General features: G+C 43.7%; 1 protein-coding gene across 3 annotated transcripts in view; it reads left to right on the top strand.

Annotated features, from left to right (window-relative positions):
- The window catches only part of PHACTR3 (phosphatase and actin regulator 3), a 100135-nt gene extending 84509 nt beyond the window's left edge, over positions 1-15626 (top strand). For all 3 annotated transcript variants that reach the window (XM_063459626.1, XM_063459628.1, XM_063459627.1), the window contains 5 exons: positions 10438-10493; positions 13637-13698; positions 14164-14304; positions 14904-14980; positions 15130-15626. In XM_063459626.1, coding sequence (XP_063315696.1) covers positions 10438-10493; positions 13637-13698; positions 14164-14304; positions 14904-14980; positions 15130-15145 — 352 coding nt within the window. In that variant the 3' untranslated portion in view covers positions 15146-15626. The remainder of the gene's footprint in view (positions 1-10437; positions 10494-13636; positions 13699-14163; positions 14305-14903; positions 14981-15129) is intronic.
- Positions 15627-19314: the final 3688 nt, after the last annotated feature.

Genomic DNA, 19314 nt, shown 5'->3' with positions numbered 1-19314 from the left:
GGGATAAATTGGGCGCAGACTGGTTTAGAGATAAACTGGGCACAGAGCGATTCAGGAATAGATTGGACACAAAGGGGTTTAGTGATAAATGGGGCACAGTTGGGTTTAGAAAATTAGTAATTAAAAAAATATTGCCTGGTAAAATATGAGGTGAGCGAGAACTTTGATTTGATTGAATGTTGAATGCCGCTAGTGACCACGGATCTGCAGTCCAGCTAGACACACTTGAAATCTAATCGTAGCAATCTATTTTATTATTAAAAGACAACATTTCCAAAACACAGTAATCCTCCAAAATACAGCAATCAATCACGTGACCACATTGTCATGGTAACATACAGCAACAATAAAGTGCATTTATTATTATATTAAGGTGCTTAAGGCCAAATAATATAGTCCTCATTAGTGAACATATTTTCTTTAAAAAGAGCAAATATAACTATCGCATAAGGTATACATTAGGTTAAGAATAATTCTATTCTGTGCAATACTCAGAGCTAGATCTGAATCTCAGATTTCTCCACTGGCATTGCGTACTGTCACAATGCCTGGATACAGAGCTCGGCTAAACGAAATGGAAAGAAGAGGGGCGCAAGGAACATCCATTCCTACAGCTCCTAGGAAAGCCCGTATATCCTGCCTAACAACAGCAGGTCCCAGGGAGAGCTCAGAGTGTGGCCTATCAGGAGGGATCACCCTCCTGCAGGCAAGGAAGGTGTTAACAGCTTAACCCATTCTAATACAAAGCAAAGGACGAGCATCCTTAACCATTTCTGGACCTTAAACACTGAACATTTCACCAAACATTACACATATATATATATATATATATATATATATATATATAAATAATATACTAAAAAAAGTAGTATATCTCTGCTGCATTAAATAATTATAGATAATGAGAGATTTCTTACTCTGAGTATTAAACCATATGAGTTTCTAGAAATTAGTAACATTACCTTTTAGGGTACATCCACTCAATTTTTGTCGAAAATTAATTTAACTAAAAATCAGTACCATTTTTTGAGGCATCAATTCAGTGGAAGCTCACGTAACTGAGGGTTATAGAACAGGAAACGGTCCATCCTTTTAGTTTCATTAAACTATACTGTGGGGATAATACAATGAATTCTGTAATCCTCACACTAATACTAAGATTTTTATCCATTTTTTGAAAAATATATATTTTGCTATAAATTCTGGAGGAACAATGTATAATTAAAGGATTCTGATCTTTAATATTAAATCAGCATTACAGGTACCGTTTACCGTTTCTGTCTACCGTGTGAAACAAAAATCTAATTTACTAAATCCGGTATTATCAAACTTTAACCAAGTTACCCTCTCCTTCAGACCCTAGGAATATAAAAAAAAAAACTCGGATTCCATTATTATTCAAATGGTAAAATGTAAAATGTAAGTAACTCTAGATACCATGAAATAATAACTTTACTAACAGTGGCCCCAAATACCTTGAATCATAGCTAAAAGCCTAATGTTTTTGACTGGACCGTGCTGCCATTGATTTAACCTTCTTGCACCATATATTTGGTACAGGCATCATTGAGTAGGAGGCACATAGTCAATAAAGGGTTATGAGACATTTTTGTTATTGCTGTGGAGCTCTGTTGTAAATGGACACACTGACAACATAGAGATACTAGAAAAGAGGGAAAGAGGGATTTGTATCCAACATGAGGACTGTCACTCCTGGACAGGGACAGGGGGTTGTAACTCCTATGCTCCCAGACATAAGATGATGGGAGCCATTACCGGCTGTCCCATGGTTAGTACAGGATTCTGGAGTGTTTAAATGTGTCTTCATTAAACATAGAAGAATTGAATGTTAATGCATTTGGATTGTTAGTTGTGGCAATAAACCGGGTTCTGTTAGTAGCCCCTGATGGCAATCCTTTGCTGTGATCACCGGGCCAGATGAAAGGAAAGTCCACTGTCTCTGTTTTGGCCATGTAAACATGTTCTGTTTACAGGCGTGTATCAGAGCTGCGTGCTGTCGGCTCTGGATAGGCACACTTTGTCCAAGGCCGCTGCTCAGCGTCTGTATTGTTTAGTTTTATGACTGTTCTGACAAGCCGTGTTTGTGAGCACAATGTTCGGTGAGCTGTTTGCTGGGGAATGGCATGTCTTTGTGCTGGTTCAGTATGTCCCCCAGGAGCCTTCTCTGCTTCTTATCGATGAGATCTCCTACTGCATCTCTTTATTTCAATTTACATTTCCTTGTAAACAGTGCATTCCAGACCAGAGGACAGTGAAGAAGCTGTATATAATAAGGTCTCCACTTATAATAACTACTACTGTGCAAGGCTTGCAGTCCCAAATCTACATTACTGTCTGGAACAGAACTATAGATTAGCCCACACAGCGTGCCGTGGCTCTCGCAGCAGACACAGTGTGCCGTAGCTCTGTCGCAACACGAGCAGTGCTCTGTGGCTCTGTCGCAGCACGAGCAGTGCGTTGGTGCTGTCGCAGCACGAGCAGTGCGCCGTGGGTCTGTCGCAGCACGAGCAGTGCGCCGTGGGTCTGTCGCAGCACGAGCAGTGCGCCGTGGGTCTGTCGCAGCACGAGCAGTGTGCTGTGGGTCTGTCGCAGCACGAGCAGTGCGCCGTGGCTCTGTCGCAGCACCAGCAGTGCGCCGTGGCTCTGTCGCATCACGAGCAGTGCGCCGTGGCTCTGTCGCAGCACGAGCAATGCGCCGTGGCTCTGTCGCATCACCAGCAGTGCGCCGTGGCTCTGTCGCTTCACGAGCAGTGCGCCGTGGCTCTGTCGCATCACGAGCCGCGCGCCGTGGCTCTGTCGCATCACGAGCCGCGCGCCGTGGCTCTGTCGCATCACGAGCCGTGCGTCGTGGCTCTGTCGCAGGACGAGCAGTGCGCCGTGGCTATGTCGCATCACGAGCAGTGCGCCGTGGCTCTGTCGCATCACGAGCCGTGCGCGGTGGCTCTGTCGCAGCACGGTCAGTGCGCCGTGGCTATGTCGCAGCATGAGCAGTGCGCCGTGGCTATGTCGCAGCATGAGCAGTGTGCCGTGGCTCTGTCGCAGCAAGAGCAGTGTGCCGTATGCTGTGGATATGCCATGGCTCTGTCGCAGCACTCTGTATGCTGTGGATTTGCCGCAGGACACGCTGTATGCTGTGGCTCTGTCGCAGTACACTCTGTATCCTGTGCATTTGTCGCAGAACACGCTGTATGCCATGGCTCTGTCGCTGCATACACTGTATGCAGTGGATATGTCACAGCACACTTGGTATACTGTGGATCTGTTGCAACACATGCTGGATGGCGTGGATATGTTTCAGCACATGCAGTTTGCCGTGGATCTGTTAAATCACATTCTGATTGCACAGCTCTGTCGCAGAATACACTGTATGACGTGGCTTTGATGCAGCACGTAATGTATGCCACAGCTCTGTTTTAGCACAGCAGAAAATGCAGTTTCAGAGAGTGTCCTCGCTGTTTCTCAAAATGCGGCTGGGGGGAATCTATGTGGTCTGTGATATCTGGGTGTCACTGTGTGGCATCCCCTTTTCCACAGTGGTGACCAGCTCCTTAATTTGCATAACCTGCCCATTCAAAGTGTGCAGTGCTCCACCTGATTGAAAAGTATTTCTGTCCCCTATGGCTATGCAACCCTGGGCATGCCTGATCTCATGATCTCTGAAGCAAAGCAGGGTGGGGCCTGGTTAGTACTTGGATGAGAAATGACTTCTGTTGTTATTGTGTAGAGATTAAGAGGCCTGGGCATATTCAGTTTAAGTGCAGAATGTGAATGGTGGTAGCTGCTTTACTGCCATGGCTGCTTTCCCAAAAGGTTAGAGTGAAGGGAAGAGGGTTATGTGCAACCAACTTAGCTGGCCTCTCAACACAGCTTTCAGATGTGTACACATCTGGTGACTTGCATTTCATACTATTAAAGGGACACTTCTTAATTTTAATAAAGTGGTTATAGTGTTTCGAGTCCCCTGGGGTTGCTTTGTGCTGTGGCTGCGACCTGCCGCAAGACAGGAAAGATATTTCCTGTCTGATTCTTGTCTTCCCTTCCACGGCCACAATAGGGGGCAGTGTATTAATATGAGGGAGGGAGCAGTGTATTAATTGGGGGAGGACGTGGGCAGTGTATTAATTTGGGGGAAGAAGTGGGCAGTGTATTAATTTGGGGGAGGAAGTGGGCAGTGTATTAATTTGGGAGAGAGAGTGGGGCCGTGTGCTAGAGTGGTGGGAGGGGGGCAGTGTGTTACATTGTGGGGGCGTGGCAATGTATTCATTTGGGGTGGGAGGGAGTGTGGCAGTGTATTACACTGGGGGAGAAGGTGGGGCAGTGTATTAATTTGGGAGAGAGTGGGGCAGTGTGCTAGAGTGGTGGGAGGGGGCAGTGTGTTAAATTGTGGGGGGTGGCAATGTATTAATTTGGTGGTGGGAGGGAGTGTGGCAGTGTATTACATTGGGGGAGGAAGTGGGGCAGTGTATTAGAGTGGTGGGGGGCAGTGTGTTTAATTGGGGGGAAGGAGGGGGGGCAGTGTATTAAATTGGGGGAAGGAGGGAGCAGGGTATTAGAGGTAATGGGGGAAATGTATTAGATTGGAGAGAGGAGGGGCAATGTATTGGATTTGTGGGCAATGTATTGGATTGTGGGCAGTGTATTAGAAGGGGGGGGGTGCAGTATTAGATTGGGTCTGCATGGAGGCACTGAACGCTACCCATGGAGATGCTGATTGGCCGCGCAGCTTTTTGCCAAACATGCACAATAGCCTCCCAATGCTTTCCTATTGGAAAGCATTAGATTGGCTGAGATCATCATCAAGTTTGAACACACTCATAGGACTTCAAAATCAACAAGATAATGTAATTTGTTTTTTACAGCTGTGCAACACCATACATTCACCACTTCAGTCCCATTACCAAACTTTTCTTATTATGTCAGGGTTGTTGGACTGAAACATTCGTTATATGCAAAAGCACGTCTGCTTTTGTTTACTCTTAAAAGCCCTACGAGGACGTCCAGTGTCAGGAAACTTTTTTTATACTGTACTTTTCTAAATAAACCTATGTTTGACATGCTTGTATTAGAGGGAGTGGAGTAAAGTGACACAAAAGGTAAGGGATGTATTCGGGAAGTAGATTGGTAGAATAGTATTCAATGAAGACTTAGTGTGTTTTTTTGTTGTGGTTTGTTTTTATGACAGTTGCAGGAGATGAATCAGTTGGGAGCCATTAACAGTTTAATTGATATGCTTTTGTGAGTTTTTAATGATTTTTTTGAAGGAGTGGAGACTGGGTGAGCGTCTAACGGAAAAGGGAAGGGAGCAGCCCTCAAGAAGTCTTGGAGGTGAGCATCAGAAATGGGAGTTCGAACAGAGGATAGATGCAGGTCTTCGGCAGAGCATAGGGGCCTAGACGGGACATACTTGTGTATTAGGGAGGTTAGATAGGTGGGAGTAGAATTATATAGAGATTTAAAAGCAAGAACCAGAAATTTATATTGAGCCCTATATCTTACGGGAAGCCAAGACAGAGGGGTGAGGCATGGGAGGTGCAGGCAGACAGGAAGATGAGCCTTGTCCCTGCATTTATTACAGACTGCAATAGGGCAAGTTGGGAGCATGTAAGACCACTGAGAAGCGGATTGTAGTAGTCAAGACGAGAGAGGACTGTGGCATAGACCAGCACCTTAGCCGCATCTGGCGTTAAGTAGGGGAGGATGTGCACAATGTTTTTGAGATGAAAGCAGCAGGATGTTGCGATTGACTGGACATGAGGGGTGAAGGAGAGGTTGGAGTCAAAGAGAACACCTAGGCAGCGGGCCTGCGTGGTGGAGCTGATGGTAGCACCATTAATGTGGAGGGAGACAGAAACGGGAGTAGCAACACTTGAGGGAGGAAAGACCAGAAGTTCGATTTTGGACAAGTTGAGCTTAAGGAAGTGGGCAGCCATCCAGTTAGAAACAGCAGAGAGGAAGTCAGAGATACTAGTCAAGAAAGATGAGGAGAGATCAGGGGAGGACAGATAGATTTGCGTGTCATCCTCATAGAAGTGATATTGGAAGCCAAAGGAGCTGATGAGTTTACCAAGGGAGGCAGTATAGATCGAGAACAGTAGGGGACCAAGGACAGAACCTTAGGGGACACCAACAGAGAGGGGTTGGGGGAAAGAGGCAAAGTCAGAAAAAGGAAACACTAAAAAAGTGGTGGGAAAGGTAGGAGGAGCACCAGGAGAGAGCAATATCCTGAGATTACGGAGGATGAAAAGAAGCTGATACAACAGTATCAAAAGCAGCGTAAATGTCAAGGAGAATAAGGATAAAATAGTGACCATGAGATTTTGCAGTCAGTAGATAGTTTGATACTTTGGTCAGAGCAGTTTCCACAGACTGCTGAGTGCGGAAACTTGACTGAAGTGGGTCAAGCAGAGAGTTGAGCTCGAGGAAGTCTGTCAATCTCACATACACAAGTCTTTCAAGGATCTTGGACGCAACAGGTAGTAGCGAGATAGGGCGGTAGTTGGTCGGGGAGTTAGGGTTAAGGTTAGGCTTTTTTAGAATCGGGATTACAGTTGCATGTTTGAAAGGTGATGGAAATATGTCAGAGGAGAGGGAGATATTAAGAATTTTAGTGAGAGGCAAAGCAAGAAAAGGAGACAGAGTACAGATGAGATGCGAAGGAATGGGATCAAGGAGCAGGTGGTGGGGCGGGAAAACCGGAGCAGAGCTGAAACCTCTTCCGCTGTAGTGAGTGCGAATGAACATAGAACAGCAGAGGGAGTAAGGTTGGGGGAAGTATTGTAATGGGAAGGAGAGAGATGAGATATCTCTTCCTTGATTGTAGAGATCTTGTCAGTAAAGTGATTTGCAAAGTTTGTGGCTGTAAAGCCAGTATGAGGAGGAGGAGCTACAGGGCGAAGAAGAGAGTTAAAAGTGTGAAATAGTCATTTGGCATAGAAAAAGACTGGTGATGGTAGAAACAAACAATTATCAATTCTATCCATAATGGGAAATTTTGAATACCATAATGTATTGTTATAAGGAAAATGATATATAAAATGGAATATTTTTTTTGCTTACTATGCTGGATCTCTAATGCTGTTAATTAACATCGGTCGAGTCATTGTCACTCCAGAGAAGATGTTTGGCGATAACTTGGCAGTTTGTGATTTTGTGTGCATTACACAGTGCGCAGAATGAACACAGCTCAGACAAAGTGTCCTTGTGTTAATGGATTGCGTGGGATTTTCCATGAACAGACCCCTATTTAAAGGAAGATAACCTTCTGTCATTCTTGATAAATAGACACGGTGTACTAGTGTCTTTATCAGTTACAAATAGCTATAGAAATGGTAAAAATATAATTTTTACATCTTAAGGTTTGTATAGTATAAAGATATACAAAATAGCTCTTACCCATTGTTAGAACATACAAACATAGTAAACAAACCTACTTGACAAATGTGAAAATAGAGAAAGTAGGTCTGTCAGAGGCTTTGAAGGCCACACATTCTGTGCCCTCTATTTCACATGATGGTTGGACATTTTATGTCTTCTGGGATGTGCCCTACCATATGTTCCCCTAGTTATGGTGGTTCTACTGGACAGAGGCCTCTTGGTCACCATTCAGTGATTGACGCCACGCACATCCCCAGTCTAAGCTCTAAACTGGATGATGAAGCTGATGAAGAGTCATATCAGAGGGTCCAGTGAGCCTCCAGACTAGGTCTTAACGACATTAATTTTCTAAAGCCCTGCGGCCTCCTAACCTGCATGTATAGCTTTGTGAACAGTGTCATGTATTCTTCATCCTACTGGCATTACATCCCCTGAATCCAGAATAGTCACTCAGACTCTGCCACATTTTTTCCAATAGGACATTTTCTCTTTGGTCAGTTGATACTTTTCAGTTTTACTTTTCTAAGTCCTGATCAGAATGTGGATTTTTTCACCCTGATCTTTACTCCTTCAGTCTCGAAGAAACAGAGCTCCATCCAGCTACTTCTATAGCAAAATGTGTGGTGGCAAGGCTTATATACCAGAAAAGGAAGACTAGTCTTTATTGGGTGAGAGTTTTTTCCAGCAGTCATGTCTTCCCATCCCTGATTACTTAAGCCATCGAGTCCTGTAGAGTGTGAGCTTTATTATATTTTGAAAGCTTTTCTCAGATATCCCATCACATACAGCCACGTTAAGTGTTGTTCTAATAAAGAAAATATTATAGGAAGGACTAGTTATGTCAGTCAGGGATTACTATTATGAAACAGACTAAAAGGATACAGAACCAGAAGGTGAAAGATTCTCCCATTAGATCCCATTATCAAACTTGATATAAACCCAACAGTCCCCACTACCATCTTGTATTGTTTTCTACAGCCAGGAATTCTGGGTCAGGCCATGACTTGAATTTTAGATCTTAGAGACTTAGACACATTAGACTGAGTGCTCAGACACGTGTTCCCTGCCCAGCACACGTTGTACCAGAAACAGGTATCAGGCCAGCCTATGTATAATACTGGATCCAATTAGTACAAAAAGGCTTTCCTATATTCATAAACTCAGGTTCTCATGACAACAGCATAGCCTGCAACAGATCCGTGAGATATTGATTTTCATCCTCATAAGTCTATTAATAACCTTTTTAAGAAATTTGTGAAAACAAAGCTTCATTAGACAAACAACATAACATAGAACATATTCTATATAAAGCACATGCAAGTAACTAGAAGTGTATATCTATCAATCTATCTGACACTCACAGTATTAATCAATTGCCTGGGTTCTAACCAATCCTCCCTAGTGCAAGCAGTATTATATCATTTCAGTATTGTGTCACTAGGTGCAGATTGTATTGGGTTAGCGTGTAGGAAAGCTTTTGCCTTCTGCACACAGAGACAAGTGGTCACGATTCTCTAATCTATCCTGGCTGCCATGCTCAGTGATTGTTCCCGCTGAAGGAATACTTTGCTTTATAAAAGACACCGCAGAGTAATGGAGCTGGACATTTCTTTACCCTATTCTTCCAATTCTAGCACGATGATCTGAATGTATGTTTAATAAACCCGTTAATAAGCCTGGCATGTAATACAAAAAAAATGTTTCTCTTTTGATCCTATGAAGTAGAGTGCAGCATTGTTCTGGCCATTAAATAACAAACCCGTCTCCGGCTCCTGCATTTGTGAAATTAGCTATAGTCGAGGAACAGAGTGCTTAATATTTCTGTCAATATGTCACTCTCCTGCAAACAACTTTCTTCACTATGCTCCAAATTTGCACCCGGGATAGTATTACATTAATGTGTAACATTTGTATAGAATAATAAAAATCAAATATCTCACCCTATGAGTGTGCCCCAACCATAAACACATTTTAACAGTTCATTTACTTCTGTGGCATATATGGAGCTTGGAGAATGAATCTAAGGTTTATTAACGGAGTGCGATTTTATCACAATGAACTGCTTAGATGTTGACAGGAAGGATTGGAGACAGCATATTGTAAAAACGATAAGAAACATGCTCATTGTACAGGCTGTTTGCCTGTCTGATTTGCTCATCCCTTCTATTATTACTAATAATATCCCACAGTGAATGTATAGGGATTATTTAACTAGAAGGTTGAGTTCACGACAAGGAGGGGGTCAGCTGGTAGATTGACCACATTAATAGGACACAAACAGTTGTACTGAGAGGCAGTTTGCACACGACTAATGGATATAAAGCTGGGCTATACTTTGTATCAGGTTTTTCATGGATGTATGTGGACCACACGTTCAATAAGTAGCCAGGACATTACACTTTGGGGTTTATTCACTAAACAGTGAAATGCAGAAAACGAACATGTGGACTGCAAATGTTAGGGCAAAATAGCTGGACTGGGATCATTCTGGACATTTTCCTTATTATTTATTAGTATTAATATCAGCCAATGTTCCAGGAATCAGTTTGTATCAGAAAAATAACTGGGAATAATTAACCCAGTGAAAGCCAGAGCAGGCATAGGATGTTCTGTTTGTATTTGCTGCTGTTTGGCTCCTGGAGTGCATGCAGTGGGGAGGTGGGGGTTGTAGTAGTAGAGGGAAGCCTCATTTGCTATGCAGGCACAGGGAGAGCACACGGCTGCTGATTGGTGCGTGAGTAAAGCAGTGCGGATGGGAGTGAACATGTAGCTGTATACAAAGCTCTGTGCCTCAGCTGACAGGCAGATCAGCATCTTTCCAAGGATAACAGTAGCAAGTCTCTCGCACTCTGCCCACCTGTTGCATCTATCCGATCGCTTTAATCGCCAGCTTCATTGCCAAGGCAGTGGTGGCCAGCAATCTCAGAGTAGTCACGGATATCATCCTTACAACCTCCATCCTGGCCAAGCCTGAGTTTCCTTCTAACACTAGCAGACTGCTCCCAGCATGGTGCAAAATGTGATTCTGGTCTTTTTCCGCAGACGACTGAGCCAAAGGCCTGCAGTGGAAGAGCTGGAAAGAAGGAATATTCTGAAACGTGAGTATCTGATACCAAGCTCTGTGTGTATGAGACGGTGAGATGACAGGTCTCAATGCAGAAAATCCCAGGACCCCTCTCTGGAGGAGTTTATCCACTAAAAGTGGGAATTGTGGAGAATTAACGAGGGTAAGAAGTGGTCTATTGACTAAACTCTGAATTGTAGCAAACTGAAACACAGCTGTTCCAGATGGATTCTCTAAATCCACTATAATCACAGCTTGGCTACTTTAGTTTAAATGTTGCCATTTTTATTACAATTTGCTACACATCAGATTAAGTTGACTAAATCCAGGGAGTTGGAGAATTTTTCCAATTCGTTTGTATTGGCCTTCAGTTTGTAATTCCCCTGTCACGTATTCTCTGTTTCCAGTTTAGTGGTGATGGTTGTGCATGATTGGTCTAGCAATCTAATAAATAACTTTATGAAATATTTCTAGGTGTGCCATCACTATGTGCTCACATTTATATGTCATCATTATTGGGTTTTGTTTTATGAGCTGCATGACAGGACAGGATGTCACTAGATTCCTCTTTATATAATTAAATGTTTCATGCTGCATTAATGCTAGGAATGTCCTCCAGAAAGACCCCAGCTTCCTACATTTAGCACATTCATATTATACCCTCAGTAAGTCATTCCTTGGCTAGCAATGCATTCCTATTTCTGCACCTGTTAGAGGGACTCTGCCCTGTGACTGCAGGGCCATTTAATTCCCAAATCAAACATACTAAGAGTGTGGCCTCAGACCATTCTTGCACCTGTGAGGATGGCACAGGGTTAATATAACGGAGATACTGAATATCATACCACATTTTCCCACCAACTAATTCCATTTACACAACTAAAAATTCTATATGCGACATACAAGGGATTATTTTCTTATATTTTGTCTGTACATTTAACATGTACAAACAATATCTGCAATGGCATCTGTAATATTATATAATTTGAATAGAACATTATGACATTTAATATTAACTCCTCATTGTCACTGCCCGGTTAAGTCTTATTTATATCTAGTTTCATTTGATTTGCTTTGCTGTAGTAAGCACTTTGGGTAAGCCTCAGGCCAGGTTTATTAGTCAAGACAACCCCATGCCTCAGGTTACAGTCTGTACAGAAAGGGCCTTAACAGATCCCCACAGGCCTTCATATGCATATTCATAAATAAGTCACAATAAGTTTTGGTGGCACTTTGATAAATTTTCTTCCAGTGCGTTAATTTCCCATGCTTTCTTGGTAAATGGGGGGTCAATTCATTGCTAGCCTTGTCCATGAGAAACACATGCAGTTTATCTTGTGTTTTGCAACAAAGGAATGTAATTTTAGGAGACAGAGATAGGACAGAACAGTCCCAGTTGAGTGCATGTTAAATCTCTGCTTGGATATTCCTGGAAACCACCCAGACACTGCAAATACTCAAAGCTGCTCCACCAATTTGTTAGCTATCTGCCGGGTTTCCTGCTGCACACAAATATTGTGTTGCTATCTGTCAGGTTCTCTGCTGCACACCACTCTGTGTTGCTCCCTGTATCATAGTGCTCCCTCCAACCACACTGCATTGGTCCCTGTATCCTGCTGCTCCCTCCAACCACACTGCACTTCTCCCTGTATGCTGCTGCTCCCTCCAACCACACTGCATTGGTCCCTGTATCCTGCTGCTCCGTCCAACCAGACTGCATTGGTCCCTGTATCCTGGAGCTCCATCCAACCACACTGCATTGGTCCCTGTATCCTGGAGCTCCATCCAACCAACCACGCTGCACTGGTCCCTGTATCCTGCTGCTCCCACCAAAACACCCTATGCTGCTCCCTGTATCCTGACACTCCCTCCAATATACCAATATATCCTGTCTTGCTCCCCACATCCTGATGTACCGTCCAGTATATCCCCATATGTCTACATTCCCTTTAATACACCCTGTGTGGCTCCTAGTATCCCAGTTCCCTTTAACACAACCTGCTCTGCAACCCCACATTCCCTGTATTGCAGGTCTCTTCCCAAGTGCCTAATCTGAAACTATTTCAGGGTCATTCTCTAAAGAGTGAAATTGTTGTAAATTCAAATTTAACACTAAACGTGCTTGGTTCTGCTTCACCTTCTGCAGATGCTGTATTTCTGTATATTCCCAACAAATAATCATGTACTGGCTAATATATATATATATATATATATATATATATATATATATATATATATATATATATATATATATATATATATATATAAAATCTCAAAAACCCCATGCTGTGCTAATGCCACATCCAGACACATAATGACTACACACTGCTCGCAGTCGCAGAGCTAGGCATACAGCCTTGTTACTGAAAGCACGAGTGTAGGAGCTACATCATATCTAGTGTTGTACCCAGAGTATTTAGCAGGCATTGATGAGTGACAGGGAATCCCCGACAAGGCTCACTGGAACAGCAATCCCAAATATTGCGAGAATGCTTTTGTGAGGATCTAGTCCTAGTAACACTGACCTGAATCTTTATTTAGCTGACAGCACCAAAAATAGAAATCTCATTTAGCGTTCTCCTGCAGCCGTTAATGTATTCCACCCACTCCCACTGCAGTGGTGGCTATATTTAGCTGGCGTGCAGAGGGGGAGTCCGTGGAATCTCTCTGCTGTTGGAATAACAATCCTGAGCCTTTCAGGGAATCACCGTGCAGAATAATATTGGGGGAAAAAAGAAACTGTTTAGAGAGAGGGCAATTGGTATGCCGGTCGAATACACTGATATTTAGCAGGCTTCTCCTAACCCAATCCCCCCTCCTTTTTTATGATATACACAGTCAGGGACATTTGTTGGCCGTAGTGATTTTTTTTTAAGGAGATGTAGTAATAAGTTACAGAGAGCTGAGCATATGATAAACATTGCAGGGAGCGCTATTGTTTTAACAAGGCAGCGTGTGAAAGAAAGCTTCATTTAGATATTGCTGTATTAAGTATGGTAGTGGGCAGTAAATCCTGCAGGATATGCCTTCTGAGTTCGATCTGTATTGATGGCAAATCTGCTGCTGTATCAAACATGTCAACATTACGGGATAAGGGGCATAGCGATAGGAAGTATCTGTGCTATGAACAGGCAGCAAATTAAAAATATTAAAGTTCTTTCTCTCATTGCTCTGCAGAAAGAAACGACCAGACTGAGCAGGAAGAACGACGAGAGATAAAACAGAGATTAACGAGGAAGGTGAGAATTCTGCATTTATTTTGATGCATGGCCTCCTGATTTTCAGCATCAGTTTAATACTAGTTTTAGGCTATACACGTTTTCCACCCAATTTTTTTTTTTTTTTTTAAATAAAGTCAAGTGCAGTATGTTGAGCTTCATAACAGTGATCCTATAATGGAGATGCAGTCTTAAGAGCTCAGGGACATCAATCTGCCCTCCAATACTCATAGACACTGCAGATACTTGGTACTGTAAGTCCAATCACTCTTAGCATCCTCGGAACTAATGAGGATAGTCCATTTAATCCTTGAGGCAACATTAAAATGTGATAGCACGACATTACAAAGGCAAAGCCTTTACAGTGTCAAACTACAGGCGTCCATTTAAAAGTGATATTTGTAGTCATTACCATTTTTGTGTGGCTCTACTGAACATAAAAGCTCAGAAATTATTTTGAAAAATAATCAGATTCCTTTTATGCAGCTTAACCAACGGCCAACGGTAGATGAACTAAGAGAAAGAAAAATCCTAATCCGATTCAGCGATTATGTGGAGGTGGCGAAAGCACAGGATTATGACAGGAGAGCAGACAAGCCATGGACCCGATTATCTGCTGCAGACAAGGTAAGAGACACCTGAAAAAGCACAAGGGAGGGGTGGGGGGGTACTGTCTATCTATAACAAGAGAGAGAAAAAAAATCTAACATATTATTTTAGACAATGTGGGCTGGCAGAAGGAGATATATCTGCCAGTCTCCTTTGCAAATATTCTCAGGCCCTTAACACACAATTAGTTCTCTGCTTCCTCACCAGGGCTGGAGAGACCTGGATGCCACAGTGAGGCACCAGTAAATGCAATCTTTACACAGACTGGCCTGCATTTGTTCACATTCAGGATTCAAGCTTGGTTCTTGACATACTTGGCCACACAAATTAGAATTTTCATTTTAGGGTTGAAACTGTAGATGTAAACCAGGGCATTGCTGCATTACTTACTACTAATCAATTGTTACTGAAAACAAAATGATCTTATAGTTAAACAAATTCTTTAAACATATTTACTGCCGTTTAAAGACACATTACCATGGAGCTCTGTTATCTATTGAAAATGTTGAGCTTCCAATTCATTTTTGATTTATAAATCAGCAGGCATTCATTTTGTAAAGTGTGTTAATGTTGTGCTTTTACATTGGTATACTTAAATTTTTTTGTTATCTCTCCAGGCTGCTATACGAAAGGAACTTAATGAGTATAAAAGCAATGAAATGGAAGTGCATGCTTCAAGCAAACACTTGACCAGGTTGGTGTAATGACCAGAGGGGCACAAAATATTTTGGGCAGCTAGGAGTGTCTCAGGCCGATTTTTCCTTTTCTCTGTAAAAATTCTAGGACTTTTAATATTTTATTATTATTTTTATTAAGACTAACACTGGCAATTATTTTTTTCAGATATCATAGGCCGTAGAAATCTTCCTGTGGGAAAGACTCCTTCATTTCGGTAAAACTGCGGAACATGTTCCACGAGGAGCAGTGATGTGCAGTTGTAAAGTTCAGCGCATGGCGCTCTGATATTTACGCGGAGAGTGGTTTGGGCAATGCACTTCCCAGCATGGGAGGGACTCCCGATGAGTCCCCCGCGTACGCCTGTGGACTGATCAGCCCCTTGGGGTGAGAGAAACTAGCTCAAGGATACACACGCAAAATAAACTGGGTGTTGTTACCAGAGACTGGATGGAAAATGCGGTCTGAAGCTGCATATTGCAGCACAACGCTGTGCATGTGTTGGTTTCACTACAGAGAGATCATCATGGACACACAGCCAACACTTCATACAGTATTACGTCAACCTGTCAGCCTGATCACAGTTTATTTGTAACTCTTACAGTTAATGCCTCTGCAAAATATTTTCATGTTTTATATATTTTTTTTTTATGTCTTAAGAAAACATCTACAGCATTTTACCTGTTAAGTTTATCTTATTAAAAAAATGAAAATGTTGCAGAAAACAATTGGTGTGAATTTCCTAAGAATTATATTCTATAAAGTCTGGAAAATGTGTTAATACGCCTCTGATCCGTTACAGTGCTATCGGTGCTCCCACTATATCTATTTACAATCAGCACAATTGTAACACCTATCTACCTTTTTGCCAATAGTCCGTACACTCATTAACTGGATGGAATAATAAGGTCACAGTCAGCCACTGCTTTAATAGTATTGTACCAAACAGGCTTCTGTGAAGAATTATGTGAAAATAATATCTGCACACTGCCTTTGTGGCTGGTTTAGATCAGAAATACTGTTCTGTGTCCTGTCAGTGTCTGCTTGTGAAATGAGGGGGGGAAATTCCTTTACTGTGTCCTGCCAGTGCCTGTTGTGAAATGAGGGGAGAAATCCCTTAACTGTGTCATGCCTGTGCCTCGTTGTAAAATGAGGGGAGAAATCCCTTTACTGTGTCCTGCCAGTGCCTGTTGTGAAATGAGGGGAGAAATCCCTTTACTGTGTCCTGCCAGTGCCTGTTGTGAAATCAGGGGAGAAAACCCTTTACTGTGTCCTGCCAGTGCCTACTTGTGAAATGAGGGGAGAAAACCCTTTACGGTGTCTTGCCAGTGCCTGTTGTGAAATGAGGGGAGAAAACCATTTACGGTGTCCTGCCAGTGCCTGTTGTGAAATGAGGGGAGAAAACCCTTTACTGTGTCCTGCCAGTGCCTGTTGTGAAATGAGGGGGGAAATCCCTTTACGGTGTCCTGCCAGTGCCTGTTGTGAAATGAGGGGGGAAATCCCTTTACTGTGTCCTGCCAGTGCCTACTTGTGAAATGAGGGGAGAAAACCCTTTACGGTGTCCTGCCGGTGCCTACTTGTGAAATGAGGGGAGAAAACTCTTTACTGTGTCCTGCCAGTGCCTGTTGTGAAATGAGGGGAGAAAACCCTTTACGGTGTCCTGCCAGTGCCTGTTGTGAAATGAGGGGAGAAAACCCTTTACTGTGTCCTGCCAGTGCCTACTGTTGAAATGAGGGGAGAAAACCCTTTACGGTGTCCTGCCAGTGCCTGTTGTGAAATGAGGGGAGAAATCCCTTTACGGTGTCCTGCCAGTGCCTGTTGTGAAATGAGGGGAGAAATCCCTTTACGGTGTCCTGCCAGTGCCTGTTGTGAAATGAGGGGGGAAATCCCTTTACTGTGTCCTGCCAGTGCCTACTTGTGAAATGAGGGGAGAAAACCCTTTACGGTGTCCTGCCAGTGCCTACTTGTGAAATGAGGGGAGAAAACCCTTTACGGTGTCCTGCCAGTGCCTACTTGTGAAATGAGGGGAGAAATCCCTTTACTGTGTCCTGCCAGTGCCTGTTGTGAAATGAGGGGAGAAAACCCTTTACGGTGTCCTGCCAGTGCCTGTTGTGAAATGAGGGGAGAAAACCCTTTACGGTGTCCTGCCAGTGCCTACTTGTGAAATGAGGGGAGAAAACCCTTTACGGTGTCCTGCCAGTGCCTACTTGTGAAATGAGGGGAGAAAACCCTTTACGGTGTCTTGCCAGTGCCTGTTGTGAAATGAGGGGAGAAAACCCTTTACTGTGTCCTGCCAGTGCCTGTTGTGAAATGAGGGGGGAAATCCCTTTACTGTGTCCTGCCAGTGCCTACTTGTGAAATGAGGGGAGAAAACCCTTTACGGTGTCCTGCCAGTGCCTACTTGTGAAATGAGGGGAGAAAACCCTTTACGGTGTCCTGCCAGTGCCTACTTGTGAAATGAGGGGAGAAATCCCTTTACTGTGTCCTGCCAGTGCCTGTTGTGAAATGAGGGGAGAAAACCCTTTACGGTGTCCTGCCAGTGCCTGTTGTGAAATGAGGGGAGAAAACCCTTTACTGTGTCCTGCCAGTGCCTACTGTTGAAATGAGGGGAGAAAACCCTTTACGGTGTCCTGCCAGTGCCTGTTGTGAAATGAGGGGGGAAATCCCTTTACTGTGTCCTGCCAGTGCCTGTTGTGAAATGAGGGGAGAAAACCCTTTACGGTGTCCTGCCAGTGCCTGTTGTGAAATGAGGGGAGAAAACCCTTTACTGTGTCCTGCCAGTGCCTGTTGTGAAATGAGGGGAGAAAACCCTTTACGGTGTCCTGCCAGTGCCTACTTGTGAAATGAGGGGAGAAAACCCTTTACGGTGTCCTGCCAGTGCCTACTTGTGAAATGAGGGGAGAAAACCCTTTACGGTGTCTTGCCAGTGCCTGTTGTGAAATGAGGGGAGAAAACCCTTTACTGTGTCCTGCCAGTGCCTGTTGTGAAATGAGGGGAGAAAACCCTTTACGGTGTCCTGCCAGCGCCTACTTGTGAAATGAGGGGAGAAAACCCTTTACGGTGTCCTGCCAGTGCCTACTTGTGAAATGAGGGGAGAAAACCCTTTACGGTGTCTTGCCAGTGCCTGTTGTGAAATGAGGGGAGAAAACCCTTTACTGTGTCCTGCCAGTGCCTGTTGTGAAATGAGGGGAGAAAACCCTTTACGGTGTCCTGCCAGTGCCTACTTGTGAAATGAGGGGAGAAAACCCTTTACGGTGTCCTGCCAGTGCCTACTTGTGAAATGAGGGGAGAAAACCCTTTACGGTGTCTTGCCAGTGCCTGTTGTGAAATGAGGGGAGAAAACCCTTTACGGTGTCCTGCCAGTGCCTGTTGTGAAATGAGGGGAGAAAACCCTTTACGGTGTCCTGCCAGTGCCTACTTGTGAAATGAGGGGAGAAAACCCTTTACGGTGTCCTGCCAGTGCCTGTTGTGAAATGAGGGGAGAAATCCCTTTACTGTGTCCTGCCAGTGCCTGTTGTGAAATGAGGGGAGAAAACCCTTTACGGTGTCCTGCCAGCGCCTACTTGTGAAATGAGGGGAGAAAACCCTTTACGGTGTCCTGCCAGTGCCTACTAGTGAAATGAGGGGAGAAAACCCTTTACGGTGTCTTGCCAGTGCCTGTTGTGAAATGAGGGGAGAAAACCCTTTACTGTGTCCTGCCAGTGCCTGTTGTGAAATGAGGGGAGAAAACCCTTTACGGTGTCCTGCCAGTGCCTACTTGTGAAATGAGGGGAGAAAACCCTTTACGGTGTCCTGCCAGTGCCTACTTGTGAAATGAGGGGAGAAAACCCTTTACGGTGTCTTGCCAGTGCCTGTTGTGAAATGAGGGGAGAAAACCCTTTACGGTGTCCTGCCAGTGCCTACTTGTGAAATGAGGGGAGAAAACCCTTTACGGTGTCCTGCCAGTGCCTGTTGTGAAATGAGGGGAGAAATCCCTTTACGGTGTCCTGCCAGTGCCTACTTGTGAAATGAGGGGAGAAAACCCTTTACGGTGTCCTGCCAGTGCCTGTTGTGAAATGAGGGGAGAAATCCCTTTACTGTGTCCTGCCAGTGCCTGTTGTGAAATGAGGGGAGAAAACCCTTCACTGTGTCCTGTTGGTGCCTGTGTATAAAGAGGAGAAACCCTTCAGTCTTACTAGCGCCCTCATGAGAAGAGTGGGATCTTCATATTTTACCAAAAATACACAAAAAATTATGCGTGTGAGGAAAATGTATGTACATAAGATTTATTTAAATAAGAACATTAAAGCAATTAAGAAAAAGTTCATCGGAATTAATATCTTCTTATGTAAGTAATTTACACATAGCATCGGT

The sequence above is a fragment of the Pelobates fuscus genome, chromosome 6, assembly GCF_036172605.1.
Source record: "Pelobates fuscus isolate aPelFus1 chromosome 6, aPelFus1.pri, whole genome shotgun sequence".
Lineage (NCBI taxonomy): Eukaryota > Metazoa > Chordata > Amphibia > Anura > Pelobatidae > Pelobates > Pelobates fuscus.
The sequence above is the reverse complement of the archived record's forward strand: the minus strand, read 5'-3'. Positions and strand labels throughout refer to the sequence as shown.